General features: G+C 38.7%; 1 protein-coding gene across 1 annotated transcript in view; it reads left to right on the forward strand.

Moving 5' to 3' along the window:
* Positions 1-363: 363 nt before the first annotated feature.
* LOC129718495 (uncharacterized) overlaps positions 364-19,380 on the forward strand; it is a 61,027-nt gene continuing 42,010 nt past the window's right edge. Inside the window, exons 1-2 of the mRNA XM_055669320.1 lie at positions 364-666; positions 717-844. Of these exons, the coding sequence (XP_055525295.1) occupies positions 402-666; positions 717-844 (393 nt within the window). The 5' untranslated portion in view covers positions 364-401. The remainder of the gene's footprint in view (positions 667-716; positions 845-19,380) is intronic.

Genomic DNA, 19,380 nt, shown 5'->3' on the forward strand with positions numbered 1-19,380 from the left:
GTTAAGGATGCCCTTAGATTGAATCATGCGTATGAGTAGTAAGTGGCGGATACAGGGATACCAAATGTGCAGATTTGTCTGCAAAACGCAGATTTTTGGAGTCCGTGTGCAGATTTCTAGTGATTTGCAGATAATTGCAGTTTTTCCACGATTTCTGCAGATTTTTGTCAGAGTCTCCTTATATTTGCGCAGATTTTCTTAAAATGTGTGCGGATTTTTACAGACTTTTGCCCGCGTGAGCGAAATATTTTCGGATCACGGGTAGATTTTTTTCAGCTTTCGAGCACATTTTTCCGGTTTTCGAGCAGTTGCAGACATTTTTCAAAAACAACTGGCATCTCTGGACTAATAAGAAGCACAGACTTCAAGCCAAAAACAAGAAACTTCAACAACACAACAACATGGGTATATATTGGACAATAGCCGGTAAAAAAGTGAATGCAAGAATAGAGCAAAAATCTGCTAATATACTACACGTATCAGTTGAAAACGCTGAGATTAATTTAGAGAAATTATTTCGATTAAAATTAAGCTTAGGGGTATTCTTTATGTATGTGGTTTTTATATGGACATATGAACGCAGTCGAAATGTTGGGTTGGTTCATGGATTTTTTGCATTTTTGTTGATGATGATTGCTTTTAGTTACACTAAAATAGTGAAATTCGGTAAGTATTTAAACGTAAAAAAATACTTCGTCTAAAACTTGTGTTTTTAGAGCGTCTTGTCCTTATTAAGGATTTTGCTTTGCAATATTCGACACATTTTACGAATGGAGGTACTAAAACTGAACTAATTCCAATCAAACATATACATGATGTGGTAATAAATGAAATGTTTTATAATGTAAGTATCAATGTAAAGGGTGTCGTGGAGGTGTCGTCATTTGATAGTGTAAAAATAATTTGATTTTTCCCATTCTATTGACAGGATGGCAACAAAATGATTAATTCCCTGATAGCCGTTGCGGAACAGACTGGTCTAGAATTCTTTTTTTTTTTCAAAATGATTTTTTGGCATAAGTAACATCTACTTAAAAAGCTGAACTTAAGAAGTTAAGAAAATCTCAAAATATTGAACTTTAATATCAACTTATACCATGTTGAAATTTCGTCCGAACAGAACGGCCATTCTTTTTCGGAACACAGTGGTCTTCGTACATAGATCGGCGGTATACCTTCATGTAACATATTAATGTGAAATGTAATATGTAACATGTCACATGTGATTTGTAGCATGTTGCACGTTCTATAATGTGTGAAATAACATGTAATATATGTCATAAGTGACACATATACCACTCTGTTCTGCAACGGCTCGTAAACAATTTTACCTGATAGCTCTAGGCAGGGCTATACATTGAACTACGGCATGATAAATGCTTTACGCGTATACTTTGTCATCAGTCTTAGTACACTGCCATAGTGAGGGCGTAGAGCGTGCCCTGGTTAAATTTACAGTCCTGTTCAGAGCTATACATAAACCTACGGTAGGGTAAATATGAACGAGAAGAGTTGCGCCCCTACTACAGACGGTTGGGTTTTGGGTTCAGGTTTAAATATTTTAAAAATGTCGGGTTCAGTTTAAGTTTGGGTTTGAAATCAAGAAACCAGACTATAAAATCTCTGGTTCGGGTTTCACAAAATCGGATTCGGGTTTCATAGAAATAAAATATTCGGGTTAGGGTCGGATTTGATCGAAAAAAAAGTTTCGGGTTCGTCGGATCGGGCTTCAACCGACAAAAAAAAACGGGTTCGGGTCGGAAAAATGAATAAAAAAATTTTTTTTTCAGCATGTCATTTCCGACTTCGCTGAAACTTCGCGCAGTTATTCCTTTTTGATATTCCTGGGCGGTAAAAAATTAGTATCGGTCGGCGGTGGTAGATCCGCAAACGACAACCGCAGCTCCCAAATCCATTATGACTCTAAGAAATCGTGCTGTTGATTTCAAAAATAAGCGAACGTTTTTTTAATGTTATGGTGATATTTATTCGATGATTTTTTTGCATAAGATCTTTCACAAAACCTTAGCAACACTTTTTAAAACGAGTTGCAGATAATTGAAGGGGTCTTTAATTAAAAAAAACAGTTATTTTGAATGCAACAGGAACAGAAGAATAGATCTGTATCATGCTTGGTCAATTTCGGCTACATCTGCCTCTTCTCCAGGGAGAATTAATGAAAAAGACGTTTCGACTGGAGCAATAGTACTTGCTATGCATTTCAACTTGGTGTCATATCCAAGCATGGAAATTTTCACCCACTAGCAATATTTCATGCAAATGTGTTCTTTGATTCATCAGGTATCGTTCAATTGTTTTCACTCGCGTACAAGTTTTCCATAGAAACGCTGCTGATTGTGATATTATCGCCAGTGATACAAAATTATGAATCCAAATGAACGTTACGTACCGGAGCAAATAGGTATCATCAATGCTTACGGAAATGGTAGCATGGTGCATTAGCATGTGATATTTGAATTTCAAATTTTGAAATCACTAAGAATCATAGCGGTATAACACGGTGAAAGCACGACGTGGGGTAACCGAATTACGCCTGCAAGCAACCAACATTTGAAAGAATCGCTGCGATCGCTCGAGTGCAATCGTATACGATTCTTTCGTGAAACACTCGCTATATGTTGCTCTCTCCCCCTGAAGCAGGCAATACTGAAACAAAATCAAAGAAAGCTACCATATTTTTTTTTTTTTGATATAAGTTGTCTCTTGCATGCGTGAGAATGTGTAACTTTTAATAGCGATGGTTTGCTGGAATTAAAAGCTTATGAATAGCAAGTTCAGAAATGATATCCGAATGATTGTTATGCGATACGATTTTTTTCATCCTTGGTCATATTCTTCAACTTTGAATATTACAAAATGTCCCTTAGTTTGGGTTATGGACGGAACATTCCCATTGAGCAATTTTTTTTTTTTTAAACTCTAATATTTATTTAGGCCCAACCGCAAAGCATAACGGGGCCGAATATCTTTTGGAGTAGGGAAAAGCCAGCTTGAGTAGAGCCTGTATCCCGACTGCTCCTCCTCAAACAGGCATAAAAACCCTCTCATCTTTTCTCTTTTATAAATACAATTTAAAAATACATATCATTTAAACCTACGGCTAACAATAACAATAATAAATAAAGTTCTTCTCTGTATGAGTAAATATCAATTCTTAATACTATTCGTTAAGGTGTGATGGTTCCTTATATCTTTAGAAATCAAAACTTATATCTATGTTTTGTGGATCATGTCTCTCAGAAAGAAGCGATGATTCATGTGTCTCTAAAAAGATCAATAAAAGAAAAAAAAAGGAACAGAATTAGTGTGAAACTTTTTGATGGAGGTTGTGTTGGAAAAATTAGAAGAAGAAGCAAGGAGATAATCAAATTCGATACTTGATATCTCTTAAAAAGTCATAAATAGGTATTACAAGCGCTGGGTTGCGGCTAGCAAGCGCATCCCGTACTTGCATTGTAAATGTCACTTTCTGTTTTCGGAGAGAATCAATAAGCTTGGTCCTTGCTCTGTGGTACTTAGGGCATACGAAGACTATATGATCTATATCTTCGTACCCTCCACATTCGCACAGATTACTATCGACTAAGTTTATTCGATAAAGGTGTGCGTTTGCAACATAGTGATTGGACATTAGGCGCGAAATAACTCGAATGAAATCTCGAGTTAAATCTAACCCTTTGAACCAAGCTTTTGTAGACACTTTGGGCAAGATCGAGTGCATCCATCGCCCAAGATCGTCTTTATCCCATTTTTCGGTCTATCAAATATATCTCCTTCTAAGGCACCCCTTTTCGCTAATAAATCAGCTTCTTCATTGCCTGGGATTGAGCAATGAGAGGGGACCCACACAAAGCGGATAATGAAAGACCGATCAACCAGCACTTCTAATATCCGTCTAATTTCCGGAAGGAAATAGGACGGGTGCTTGACCGGTTTAATCGATCGGAGAGCTTCGAAAGAACTGAGGCTGTCCGAGAAGATGAAATAATTGCCTGGTGTCTTGAGCTCGATAATTCGCAGCGAATTGTGTATGGCAGCTAATTCAGCTACATATATAGAACAAGGCTGTGTCAGTTTGCGGGATATGTGATGATCTGTGTTAAAAACGCCATATCCGGATTGTCCATCCATCACAGATCCGTCCGTGAAAAAGGAGTTCTGTTCTGGGAGGTGGCCGAATTTTGCCGAAAATATTAATGGCACAACTGTTGGTTTAAGGTGTTCGGGAATTCCATGGATTTCTAGTTTCATCGTCAAATCAAATACAACAGAAGAATTGTTGAGCGATGTTGAAATCTCACGGGATGGAGCAACAACCGAAGGGTTTATCTCCATGGTCATGAACCGCTGGTATACTGACATACAGGGTTTCTGAACAACTTCCAAACACCTCTCATAGTCGCTTTTTTGAAAAGACTACCATCTGCGTTTTTTCAAGCGAGAATTCGATTCCAAGACAACTGGCCCGACCGGTCAGATTATCTAGCGTATTTTGCAGGCTGTTTTTCATGTCTACAGCTAAAGTCGCCGTGACTGATACAACGCAGTCGTCAGCTAACTGGCGCATTGTACAGCCGTCCGTCAAGCATGTGTCGATGTCACTGATGTAGAAGTTGTACAACAGCGGACTCAGACAAGAGCCTTGGGGGAGACCCATGTAGCTTGTTTGTGTTATTGTTAAAGAACCGTGGTTGAAAAGTAAATGCTTTTCAGACAGCAGGTTGATCAAAAAGTTTGTTAATATAGGGGAGAATCCTCTCTGATGCAGTTTCTCGGAAAGAATTTCGATTGAAACTGAATCAAATGCGCCTGTGATATCCAGGAAAATCGAGGTCATTTGTTGTTTGCTGCCAAGAGCCATTTCCGCTTCTGTGGCTAGCAATGCCAGGCAATCGTTAGGGCCCTTGCCCCTACGAAAGCCGAACTGGGTCTCTGATAGTTGGTTAGTTGTTTCTGCCCAGTTGTCAAGTCTACGCAGAATCATTTTTTCAAGCAATTTGCGTATGCATGAGAGCATCGCAATCGGCCTGTACGAGCGGTGATCTGCGGCAGGTTTGTCTGGCTTTTTGATTGCGATAATCTTAACCTGTCTCCAAGCTTCCGGAATCATATTGTTCCTGATAAGCTTATTAAACAGTTTAAGAAATCGTAGCTTGGCCGAGTCCGGCAGGTTTTTCATCAAATTAAATTTGATCCTGTCCGGTCCTGGAGCCTTATTCTTGCAAGACGCGAGGGCAATTGAAAACTCCAACATGGTAAAATCTGGTTCTTCAATAGCCGTTGTATCGCTGAATTTTTGCTGTGATGGGACAGCGTCTGGGCATACCTTTTTCGCGAAATCATAGATCCAACGTTCAGAGTATTCATTAGCCTCATTACTGTCGGACCTATTGCGCATTTTTCGAGCCGTATTCCAGAGATAGCTCATAGAAGCATCTCTGGGTAACGTGCTTATGAAATTTTGCCAGTATGATCTTTTTTTCAGTTTGTGTAGCTTAGACTGTTTTATTTCAAGCTCCCTAAACTGATCATAAAGCTCAATTGAGCCACCATTCCTGAATGCTAAGTATGATGCTTTTAGAGCTTTTTTCATCTCGGTGCAATCTTTGTCCCACCATTGTTTGTTGGGACGAATTTTCAACTTGTTCTCAGGGGCGGGCCTCGTCTGAGATTGCAACGCGCTATCTAGCACTAATGTTGCAAGGAAGTTGTATTCGTCAGATGGGGAAAGCTCTTCGTTTGTTTCGAGACCCTGGGATATTATGTTCGAGAATTTTTCCCAATCAATATTCCGGGTAAGATCATACTCTACTTCGACTGTGGTAGCAGAATGGAGCCTGTTCATAATCGAAATACTGATTGGCAAATGGTCGCTGCCGTGGGGATCTTGAATAATCTCCCATTTGCAGTCCAAAGCTATTGAGGAGGAGCACATCGACAAGTCTAATGTGCTCTCTCGTATTGGAGGCCTTGCTATTCTCGTAGCTAACCCAGGTATGTTCAATAAGGTCAGATCGAAGTCGTCTAACAAACTTTCAATGAGAACAGCACGGCTGTCATCCCTGGGTGCTCCCCACGCCGTACCGTGAGAGTTGAAATCTCCCAGGATAAGGCGTGGAGTCGGAAGAAGTTCAGCTATTTGTGTCAGCTGCAACCGATTAATAGTAGCTCTAGGCGGAATGTAGACTGATGCAACAGTGAGGCCCTCACCAGCAATTGTTATATGGCAAGCAACAATTTCTATACCGTCAATTGCTGGGAGAGGAATACGGAAGAATGTGTAGCATTTTTTGATACCAAGGAGCACTCCGCCATAAGAGTTTCCTCGGTCTAAACGGATGATATTGAAGTCTGGTACGGCTAGTGTCGTATCAGTTGATAACCATGTTTCAGATAGCGCGAAAATATCGCATTTGCTATCGTGAACCAGAAGTTTAAATTTATCTAATTTGGGGATCAAACTTCTACAGTTCCATTGTATGATCCTTGTTGTCGATTCGTCACTTCTGTTGTCTAATTTATACATCGAAGGATACGAACGCGAGGAGAGGCCATTTGGTGCTTAGTTGCTTACCCAACATGCAGATTGTTGGAAGCCAAGCCGAGATCATACTTTTAAGAGTATCGGATAAACCAAAAGTGGTAAATATCCATTCAACGATCATTTTGAATGAGATACGTCCATCAGTGGTCTGTATTTCAGGTTCCGATGACTGTTTTTTGGCGGAAGCAGATTGTTTTCCTGGTAGTTTGGGAAACTCTTTATCGAAATTGTTACCCTCAGGATTAAGCTTGAATCCTGGAGGTGACGGCTTAGCAATATTTTGCTTAGGAGGACCACTTGGGGTATCTGTATGCGTTTTCTTCTGCTCTTTTCTAGGGAGCTTGGGGGAAGATACGCTTGGTCGTTTCCGCACGGCCCCGCTTGACGGAAGAGGTTGATATACCTCTTCATCATCATTGGGATCGTCATGTTCCAAGCTGGAATACGGATTTTCCTGATGCTGTAAGGCAGTCTTTAGCATCTGTGCAAATGACTGCTTACAGCGTTGTTTCGTCGATTTTTTCAACGCTTCTGAGCGCAATTTATATGTTGAGCACGCTTCTATTTTATGTGGTTCACCTCCACATAGACAGCATTTTACGTGCTGTTCGCTACAAGTGTGGTTAATCTCGGAGATTTCACCGCACTTGAAGCATTTAGATTTCTTATTGCAGTGGGTTTTCGTGTGCCCTAACTGCAAACAGTTCATACACGTCATGACTTTCGGAAAAAAAAGTCTTACGGGTAGTCGAAGCTTGTGAAGCTCGACAAAATCCGGGAGTACTTTTCCCTCAAAAGTTACTCTAAACGAGTCGTTTGGGGAATATTTGCCCGTATTGTCCTTGGAATACATTCTCCTGCATTCAAGGATCTTGATTTCAGGAAGGGATGGATTTTTAAAACATCCAACACCTTTCATAATATCTTCTTCAGTGAGGTCAGCCTCTGTGATAACACCTTCTATTTCAACAACGCGTGCCGGTATATAAACGCGGTACTCGATGTTGAAATTTGCATCCTGGACGACAGCATTTGCTTGTCGAGGATCAGAAAAGGTTGCCTTCAGCTTGTCCGTTTTGACTTTAAAAATCTCAGTCAAACTGGTGTAATCTTTCTTCAGAGTTTTGCATATCTGCATAACTCTGAGAGGTTTATTTTTGGGTCGGAAAAACACGACCCAACGAAGACCGGGTTGGTTCACCTGGTACTGTTTGACCCGTATTGGCACATCATTAGTGGATGGGACAATCGGGGCAGTTTTACGGGGCCTTTTACGCTTCTTTACTACATCAAAGAAAGCGTTGTTGTAATTTATGGGAATCTCGGCAAAGTCCATCCCGGACTCTTCACCCTCTGAGGAGGATGAAAGGTCCGGTGGGGTAGCCAGACCCCTAACCGCCATTCAACGGCTGCGCAATGTATCAAGTATAAGAATATGTAATATACTAATGTATACAAGGTAAAAAAAAATGAATATATGTATTATAAAAAGAATGCAAGATAGATCAGTTATGTATATACACAAGTGGGGAAGAGAATAAATAAAAAGTGTCACTTATCTTTGTATGTAGTTGTAATCAGCTCTAGCGGGAGTTACATCGACTGCAAAACGGCGCCGCCGATTTTCTCCTCTATCAACGCACGCGCCAAAAACTAGCACGACACCTTCCAGCACAGTTGCGATGTTGCACCGTCTGAGAAACGGCGTCACCGCCTCCTTTCCCTCGCCGGAGCTCCGATCAAATCGCCCTGTTCTGCTGGGAGAAGAAGCAAACCGAAAAACAAGCGCTGCACCTTCCAGCACACGCGCCAAAAGCAAGCACTTCACCACTACCACACACTGTTCTTCACCAGCGAGCGCTAGAAAGAACGGTAAATTAATTTAAGCGAACTGCGGAGCGCACAAGAAAATGAACTTTCCTCTTCGGCTGCCGAATAAGCAATCCCCATTGAGCAATTGTAGAATATTTTCGTAGTTTGGAAACACATGTTGTGTTTCCTCCTGTGTAAGCTTCATTCTATAATTCGGTTTAATAGCTTTTTATATTAAGAAGTATCTAAAACTTAAGACGAACAATAGCAAGACACGCAGCTCCCTGCATGTGACTGTAAAAAAGGTCGAAACGCCCGTAACGCGCCCAAGAAACGTTAACTGTGTCTATATGCGTGTTATCGGTTCGGCACGTTTGACAAGACATTTCTGTAGTTTAAGTAGTTTATGCCCATTACACAGACAAATTCACCATTAATGTTTAAATCAAATCATTGCTTTTTTATTTATATATTATCTCAAGTATTCTTTGTAAACATGTTTCATGATGTTTCAGTGAAAATATGAAACTTATCAAATTACTTCTTCAGGTTTTCCATCAGTGTTCTTATTTTGGCAGCTGCGGTTGTCATTTTTATTTTCTGCAGTACACTAAGGTCGCTCTTTACGCGTTTTTTTTACGCGGATTCCGGAATTTCCGCGTTTTTTTTACGCGGATTCCGGAATTTACGCGGATTCCGAAATTTACGCGTTTTTTTTACGCGGATTCCAGAAATTTACGCGGTATTTTTGTTTGCGCGGATTTCGGTTTCCCTTCACTTGGAATGCAGAATTAACGATGTTTTTCTACGCGGATTCCGGAATTTACGCGGTTCTTGTTTACGCGGATTCCGGAATTTACGTGGTTTTTTTTACGCGGATTCCGGAATTTACGCGGTTTTTTATGCGGATTCCGGAATTTACGCGGTTTTTTTTACGCGGCATGTATCCCCGCATAAAAAGCGACTTTAGTGTATTCTAGATTTCAACTTGACCAGCAATATAGACGTCATTTTATGATATCAGTTCTTCATTTAGACTCACGACTGCTGTTTCATAAGGGCCTATCCCAAACTGTGACTGATGGATAAAATTTTCCATATCAGAAAAAGGTTTCTTTAATTGAATTTGCGTCTTTAGCAAAGTTGTAGGCAATTAAATTGCGGCTCTAGAAAAGATATGACTGATTTCTTTCTAGAAATTTTCTGGACCAAATTTGGAAATTTTCCAAATAATAAATATCTCAAAAGAACCTTTTTAAAAAATCTACCAATCAGCATTGGTTTTTGAAATAGCGTAGACTGCCTCAGGCGCAAGATTAACAGCGGAAACTGTCTACTCAATCTCGCAGAACCCGGCTCTCCGAATCTGAATTTACTTGATATAAACACACACAGTTTAAAATGGTTACCTTGTGAGTTCGTCTTATTTTTACAACCTTGTGATAACGGGGTTGGCCGGTAAGTCACAGAGAACAGACGTTCATATTATTTTCAAATGATGCGTAAAAACTTGCAACCTTCATTTATTCGTAAGTGGTAATGCTCCCGATCACGAATCAATCGATTTCAAACCTTCCCCATCTTCGTAAAATCATTCCACTTTCAAAATGGTCGTGAAATGATTCCACGGAATGCCGCTTTTTCCGTTTTCACTTCAGTGATATTATTGTGCCGTGTCAAATAAAGGTTGTGCACAAAAAAAACTTCAGTGATATGACTGAACTACTACTAAGGGACTACTAAGGGATTAAGGGTGCGTGCTTCCGGGTGGCGGATGGGAGCTAAGAGAGATCATGAAAGTCAGATACCTACACACTAAATTTTTATTGCTGGAAACCAGCAAAATTTTGCTGATATTCTTCATGCTGGAAAATCAGCTATGATATCAGCAAACTTTCTCGCTGAAACGATCAGCAAATCGAAACGTCAAATTTTTGACACCATTTTGCTGAAAATCAGTTGTTTGAATTAATTGCTGCCTGTTCAGCATTTGAGCATTTGACATGAATTTGCTTATGTATCTCAGCAAAAGTCAGACAACACACAGAATGTTCTTTTGTTTTTTGTTATTTTATTAAAACAAATGTTTTACATTGCGAATATTTATTTTAAAGTTATCTGACTTTAAATCTGAATTATCAGTATGAACTTTCAAATGTCTTTGTTGCCCATCGATATAACCTTCCACTAATTGGTAGCAGAAATAGCAGTTTATTGCCCATATTCCCAAATTCCTAGAAAAACTGAAAATTAACTTATCAAACACTTTATTTATATCACAATCATTAAATTTAAGCGCATGCAAGGCATTTTTAAATTCCTTATCCATGATACAAACCCTTATAAGCTCATTTTTATTTCTCTATAGTTTTGTTCACTTTTTCGCACAAAATGGCGATTGTTCTGACAGTTTGACGGATGGAGTTGCCAGAAATTAAGCAATTACCAGCAATTTGCTGATTTCCGGCAAACAGAATTCTGAATGCTGATAATCAGCAAGAATATTTTTACTGATTTTTTTCAGTGTTTTGAAGTAGAATACTTCTCTCAGGAAGTTCGGCTACATACGGATGTGAAATGAAAAGCTAAAACCGAAAAAAGTGAAAAATATGTCCAATTTGAAATGCTAATAAATCGGTTAGTATTCGATGGATTTCCTTCATTCTTGCAGCAATAGATTGGAAAATCTTCTAAGATTCTTTCCAAATGCAGATAATTGTAATTTTATTATTCAAACGATTGTACTATTGAAAATAGTCAAGCCTTGTCAAAACGAAAAATTCGGCCTCTGATTGGTCTTTATATGATTGCTTCCCAAGTACGGTCGACAGAATCATAGACCTTGCCATTTGAAATGTGCATTTTGGCCTATATAAGAGCCTGTTTCACCCGAAGCCGCTCATTATAATTATAGACTGCGACAAAAGCAGTCCTCCCTTAGCAGCAGCAGTAGAAGTGCAGTGGATACAGCAGCAGTATCAGCATCGATAGCAGCGGATAGCGGTCACAGCCGTGGTATGGCAACGGATAGCGCAGCGCGTCTCAGCATCGATAGCAGGGGCAGCTGATGCAGGGCAGCGGATACCAATGGCAGCGAATAGCGACCACAGCTGTGGAAACGGATATCATCATCGATAGCAGCAGGGCCAGCTGATGCAGTGAGACATTTTAATGAAATGCTGTCTCTGAACGACGTGCACACTAGTAAATGCATCCAATGAAAAGAACGTTCTGGAAAGCTGGCGTTCAAAATACATGAGTCGTCTAGTTTTGAGTGTCAAGCTTTTCAGTGTTTATTTTCCCCCAAGAATAACTTTATTCGCACTGCCAGTGATAACGCAAAGATGTGATCGGCATCTTATCAGACATTGAATTGAACAACAAATTGTCCTTTTCAGGATTAAATAAAAACCTTATTGAAGAGTTGATATTTTCTCTAAAATCAATTTACTCTTTCAAGAAATTTGGAACAGATATATATTTGGCTTGACGTTGAAGCGCAAAATTCGACTGATCTGATGCAGATGCAGCGCAGCGGATACCAATGGCAACGGAAGCGTCCACTGCTGTGGCAACGGGGATAGCGCAGCGGTTGCAGTTGATTTCAACATCAATATAAGCAGGGCCAGCTGATGCAGTGGGGCATCTAATGAAATGCTGTCTCTGAGCGATAGCGGGCACACTAGTGAATGCATTTAATGAAAAGAACGTTCTGGAAACCTGGCGAAATTTGGAGCAGATATATATTAAGCTTCATCTCCGTGTCTCAGAACGTACTGAATTATCTTCTATTTCAGTCATGAGCACAACATCCGGATTAATATGGAAGTGTGTCAATAATTTATACAAATAAGACGGGAGCTTCACAGCCCATTGGGCCAGTGAATACAAATCGTGAAGATATAAGTTGTTTAATTCATTTGTTTGTCAAAGCTCAGAATTTCTGCATTACCTGTATGTATTTGTTTGTGAAGTCATTTGATTCATGCTGCTCTAGAGAATGCGGATAGATACCAGAAAAACAACAAAAAGTCGGCACATCAAATTTTCATTGCTGGAAACCACCAAAATTTTGCTGATTTTTGGTGTGCTGTGCTTCCAGCAATCTGTTCAGCAAAATGAAATTTGCTAATTATCAATTGCATAAAAGTGACAGGTCGTTTGCTGCATGTTCAGTAAAACAAAATACAACTTGCTGGTTGTCAGCTATGACAATTTGCTGTTCATTCAGCAAAGCATAAATCAATTTGCTGGTTAACCAGTAAGTTCAAGGGAACCATGTTTCCGTCAGGCACCAGATTCCATCCACACATCGGATCATAGGCAAATTACTGTTGAACTAGAGATGTATGATTATCATTTCAACTTTTAAGTTCATCTAGCTCAACAAGGACTTAGCTATGGTCCCATATTCGCTATCAGGAGCTTAGCGATGATCCCGTACCAGCTGCACAGCGATTTGGCGCGTTTTACTAATGACAGCTTGACGTAAATTTTTTGCCATATCAATTCTTTTGCTGAATTCCAGCAAACATTCATTTACTGTTTTCTGTTCAGCAAATAGTTTTGCTGTATTTTCGCGAATCACTGAATCGATTACTGGTTTTCAGTAAATGTATCATTGTTTCAGTTGAAAACCGAAATAATGACTCGCGACTTTCGATTTTTGAACCTTATACACAATGCGCATAATGTATAAATTTAATTGTGAAAATTGAATATTATTGCGTTGCTTTTTAGATTCACCAAAGTGTTTATTTTTTCTTGCTCTTTTTTCTATCGCTGTCTTGGCGACGGTTTGAAAGTGTGGAGTGTGTGGTGTTATTACATACAATAAGGAGAGTGTTTTTCGAGCAGCTGCTCCACATAGTTTTATAGTGATTGGATGCTCATTAGGGATTTATTCATTGGCATAGTGCAAATTATATTTGGCTTGTATCTAGTTAAATTTGAAGTAAAAATTTGCCAATAAGATCAAAACCATGCATCGCCGTTTACAGTGTTTATGTGCTATCTCTTTTCAACGAATGAAATGTTGTATGGATTAAACGAGTGTGTGAAGGCATACATGCATGTTGCCAATGTACTTCTATTTAAAGAAAAGTCCAAAAACGATGAAAACAACTGGAAAATGCAGAGATGAAAGCTAAGTATACGTTTTGTCTTGTCTGTATTGTAAAGTGATATGTTGATGCTTGTTTCTAGTTTTACTTTATGTGAGAAAACAGATACAGAGAGATTTTGATTTCATCGTTGAAATTGTGTGCGCGGTATTTTTTTCCGCAGAGTTTCAGTAACAAGTTTTAGTTTTGTCCACAAAGTGTTAGTGTGGTTTGTGGAGTTTGGAGTATGTGTTTCTCAGGAATCATATGCTTAGATTTTTTGATTGTTCTAGCTTTTGAACAGTTGTTTTACATAATTTGTTATATTTATGACTAGTTCGGCACTTTTACACATTGAGGATGCATGTTGGTCCCAAACATGATCTGTTGGTTCTTGTGTAATTACAGCTGATTTGGCAATAAAGGAGTAGCAACCGCGGGCAGTCAATCATGCTCATGCTCATGCTCATCTAGATTTAATATTTAGCTTTAAGCAAATAATATTTTAGATGCATTTTGAATGATTATGATACAGATTTTAGTTAGAATTTTTGGTTTATTTATGGTTAGAATTTTTGGTTTATTCTAGGTTCCGAAAACAAGACAGATGCAGAAACAAGAATCAACAGCATTGTCTTTTTCACCCTATCACTGCCAGACAGTGGAATATAGAAGGTCATACATACACATACATTTATGGTTCAACAATAAATTTCAAAACCCTCTTTTGTATAATTTTGGTCACTATTTGGTCGTTATCCGGTCTCTAATTGGTCAATATTTAATGAAAAAAGTCACTAAAGTCACTATTATTTTGCTACTAGCCCTGATATTTCACGAGAAAATCGTAACCAAATATCGCTAGCGGCAAAGATGTGTTTCGTGGAAGTTTTCTTCGACCGGGAAAAATATCTAGATGTGTGAAAGTGGCAGTTTAAATTTTGTCAAAAAAACAATAAAAATGTTTGAGTTTTTAATGGAGTGATTCATTCATGCGAACAGAAAAACTTCAACGTCAAAGGTAAGTTAATACACATTGAGTTTCTGAGTGGAATAAAAGCAGTAGAGCTTGGCAAACTGAATCCTGCCCACAATACATATCACATGATGAAGCCGTCAGTTACCCTATATATATATATTAAATACGGGTCAATTCTTTTGATATTGATATGTCAAATGAATTGAAAGTCTGAAAATAATAATAGAATCTATTAGATTCTAATATTATTTTGAGGCGGGGCTTACCGAATGGAAATTGACTTCGGAATGCGCTGCAAGTACTCAGTCATTCTGCAAAGGGTCTTTGGAAGGTCGGTAGAGCTAACACCTTCTAGGTTCCGAAAACAAGACAGAAGCAAACAAGAATCAACAGCATTGTCTTTTTTCACCCTATCACTGCCAGACAGTGGAATCTAGAAGGTCATACATACATACATACATACATATACACAATGCGCATAATGTCGCATCCAGTGCGCTGTATAGCGCATCTGACGCGCAATACAGCGCACTAGATGCGACACTATGCGCATTGTGCATAAGGTAAAAAAATCGAAAGTCGCGAGTCGATATTTCGATTTTCAACTGGAACAATAATATCAAAAATTCAATAAAAAAATCTCAGCTATTGTATCGATACTTCTGGTATCGATACTTCTTGACCGATATTTTGGGTATCTCGATACTTTTGGTTCCTCGGGTATCGATACTGAAGTATCGATACTCTCCGTCGTATCGCCCAATGCTAATTTGAAATCACTAAGAATCATAGCGGTATAACACGGTGAAAGCACGACGTGGGGTAACCGAATTACGCCTGCAAGCAACCAACATTTGAAAGAATCGCTGCGATCGCTCGAGTGCAATCGTATACGATTCTTTCGTGAAACACTCGCTATATGTTGCTCTCTCCCCCTGAAGCAGGCAATACTGAAACAAAATCATCAAAGAAAGCTACCATTTTTTTTTTGCTATAAGTTGTCTCTTGCATGCGTGAGAATGTGTAACTTTTAATAGCGATGGTTTGCTGGAATTAAAAGCTTATGAATAGCAAGTTCAGAAATGATATCCGAATGATTGTTATGCGATACGATTTTTTTCATCCTTGGTCATATTCTTCAACTTTGAATATTACAAAATGTCCCTTAGTTTGGGTTATGGACGGAACATTCCCATTGAGCAATTGTAGAATATTTTCGTAGTTTGGAAACACATGTTGTGTTTCCTCCTGTGTAAGTTTCATTCTATAATTCGGTTTAATAGCTTTTTGGTTATATTAAGAAGTATCTAAAACCTAAGACGAACAATAGCAAGACACGCAGCTCCCTGCATGTGACTGTAAAAAAGGTCGAAACGCCCGTAACGCGCCCAAGAAACATTAACTGTGTCTATATGCGTGTTATCGGTTCGGCACGTTTGACAAGACATTTCTGTAGTTTAAGTAGTTTATGCCCATTACACAGACAAATTCACCATTAATGTTTAAATCAAATCATTGCTTTTTTATTTATATATTATCTCAAGTATTCTTTGTAAACATGTTTCATGATGTTTCAGTGAAAATATGAAACTTATCAAATTACTTCTTCAGGTTTTCCATCAGTGTTCTTATTTTGGCAGCTGCGGTTGTCATTTTTATTTTCCGCAGTACACTAAGGTCGCTCTTTACGCGTTTCTTTTACGCGGATTCCGGAATTTCCGCGGTTTTTTTTACGCGGATTCCGGAATTTACGCGTTTTTTTACGCGGATTCCGAAATTTACGCGTTTTTTTACGCGGATTCCGGAATTTACGCGGTTCTTGATTACGGGGATTCCGGAATTTACGTGGTTTTTTTTACGCGGATTCCGGAATTTACGCGGTTTTTTATGCGGATTCCGGAATTTACGCGGTTTTTTTACGCGGCGTGTATCCCCGCATAAAAAGCGACTTTAGTGTATTCTAGATTACAACTTGACCAGCAATATAGACGTCATTTTATGATATCAGTTCTTCATTTAGACTCACGATATGACTGATTTCTTTCTAGAAATTTTCTGGACCAAATTTGGAAATTTTCCAAATAATAAATATCTCAAAAGAACCTTTTTAAAAAATCTACCAATCAGCATTGGTTTTTGAAATAGCGTAGACTGCCTCAGGCGCAAGATTAACAGCGGAAACTGTCTACTCAATCTCGCAGAACCCGGCTCTCCGAATCTGAATTTACTTGATATAAACACACACAGTTTAAAATGGTTACCTTGTGAGTTCGTCTTATTTTTACAACCTTGTGATAACGGGGTTGGCCGGTAAGTCACAGAGAACAGACGTTCATATTATTTTCAAATGATGCGTAAAAACTTGCAACTTTCATTTATTCGGAAGTGGTAATGCTCCCGATCACGAATCAATCGATTTCAAACCTTCCCCATCTTCGTAAAATCATTCCACTTTCAAAATGGTCGTGAAATGATTCCACGGAATGCCGCTTTTTCCGTTTTCACTTCAGTGATATTATTGTGCCGTGTTAAATAAAGGTTGTGAACAAAAAAAACTTCAGTGATATGACTGAAATACTTTATTCGCACTGCCAGTGATAACGCAAAGATGTGATCGGCATCTTATCAGACATTGAATTGAACAACAAATTGTCCTTTTCAGGATTAAATAAAAACCTTATTGAAGAGTTGATATTTTCTCTAAAATCAATTTACTCTTTCAAGAAATTTGGAACAGATATATATTTGGCTTGACGTTGAAGCACAAAATTCGACTGATCTGATGCAGATGCAGCGCAGCGGATACCAATGGCAACGGAAGCGTCCACTGTTGTGGCAACGGGGATAGCGCAGCGGTTGCAGTTGATTTCAACATCAATATAAGCAGGGCCAGCTGATGCAGTGGGGCATCTAATGAAATGCTGTCTCTGAGCGATAGCGGGCACACTAGTGAATGCATTTAATGAAAAGAACGTTCTGGAAACCTGGCGAAATTTGGAGCAGATATATATTAAGCTTCATCTCCGTGTCTCAGAACGTACTGAATTATCTTCTATTTCAGTCATGAGCACAACATAGCTTTGATTATCAGCATAAAAATTAATTTTTCGCACAATCAAAATTCAAAAATTGTCATGTTCAAACATGACAAGCAACTTACTCTATTAATGAAAATGCTCGATTCTTGTTGAAGCGCAAAATTCGATTGATCTGATTGGTTGTTAATATGATTGCTTCCCAAACACAGTCGACAGAAACATAGACCTTGCAATTTGAATGTGCTGTTTGTCTGTATAAGAGTAAGTATGGGAAATATCGACTAAAATGGCTATCAATAGTTATCAATGATTTCCTAGGTTTTTCATCCCTATATAAGAGCCTGTTTCAGTCGAAGCCGCTCATAATAGTTCTAGACAGCGACAACAGCAGTTCTCCCTTAGCAATAGCAGCAGTAATACAGTGGATACCAGGCGGATAGCGGCAACAGCTGTGGCATAGCAATGGATAGCGCACTAGTTGCAGCGAATCTCAACATCGATAGCAGCTGGGCCAGCTGATGCAGGGACAGCGGATACCAATAGCAGCGTTTAGCGGCCAAAACATTGGCATGGCTATGGATAGCGTAGCAGTTGCAGCGGGTATCAGCATCGATAGTAGCTGATGCAGTGAGGCACTTTAGTGCAATGCAGTCTCTGCGCGATAGCGGGCGTAAATGCATTCAATAAAAAGTTAACTCATTTCTTCAACACATGAACCGTCTAGTTTTGAGTGTTAAATCAGCTTTTCACTGTTTACTTAATCACAAGGAATAATTTGATTCGCACTGTCAGTGATAACGCCAAGATGTGATCAGTATCTTATTCGATATTGAACAACAAATGAAAAAATGACTGACACGCAAGCAGCCGGGTTATCTGTCTTGTAAAAGTATTCTACTTCATCCTTGCGGTCGTGGCTTTGCACACAACCCTCCTGTTTTTTTTTGCTGAAAATTCTTTTCAGATTTTGGTGTGTATGTTGTAGCTCTTCCTATCACTGAAATAATCTCACATATTCAGATTATATGGGAGCGTTATAAATTTGCACTATTAGAACTTCCAATCAAAACGATGTGATCGAAAATGTGTCATGCATTCTTCATAGGATCGTCTGATGGACTTACATTACTACCAAGCTTTTAAATAGATAGGCAAATCATTTAAAAACTAAAGAACATATAATCGATTAAACTCATTGGAAATGCCATAATTTATATCTTGACAAACAATAACAATTTTATCGGAAAATCTCATGCATTCCTTGTTATTATCCTAAAGAAATAACTTCACTAAAGGGACTGTTTCTTTCATATGATATGTTCATGAAACCAAATCGAAATGTTTGTTTATGAATGATACAAGAATTTATTTTAAAAAAAATATTTATTTTAACAAATTTGTTGCCCGTATGTATATCTCTAATCGGAATAATGCAGGTTTTTCGAGAGATTTCACTACCAATTTCCTGACAAATGATCAATAAAAAAGAAATTACCGGTTCTACGTTGGCCACTTGATCCGAGTTTCAATGGTCTGTTGTTGTTTGCCCGATGATACGATTTGATTATGCCAGTTTCTTCGGTGTGATCTATAGTTGTGAAAACCTATGTAAGTTTAAACTCAAATGAAGTATAGAAATATAACTTACCATTGGAGATAAGGAAATATCCATCCAATCGCTAAATAAGACGCCGTCTTTTCGTGATGTAGCCATTTTGTATAACAATCTGGATTATTCGATGCCAAATTCAAACTTCAAAACAAAACTTCACAAGTTAAACTGACAAAAAGTCCAAAGTCACGGCGACGTGTGTTTTTTATTGGATTTATCAATAAGATTTATGTGTTGGTTTCGATACATGACGGTTTTATATGTTTACTTTA

The sequence above is a fragment of the Wyeomyia smithii genome, chromosome 1, assembly GCF_029784165.1.
Source record: "Wyeomyia smithii strain HCP4-BCI-WySm-NY-G18 chromosome 1, ASM2978416v1, whole genome shotgun sequence".
NCBI lineage: Eukaryota > Metazoa > Arthropoda > Insecta > Diptera > Culicidae > Wyeomyia > Wyeomyia smithii.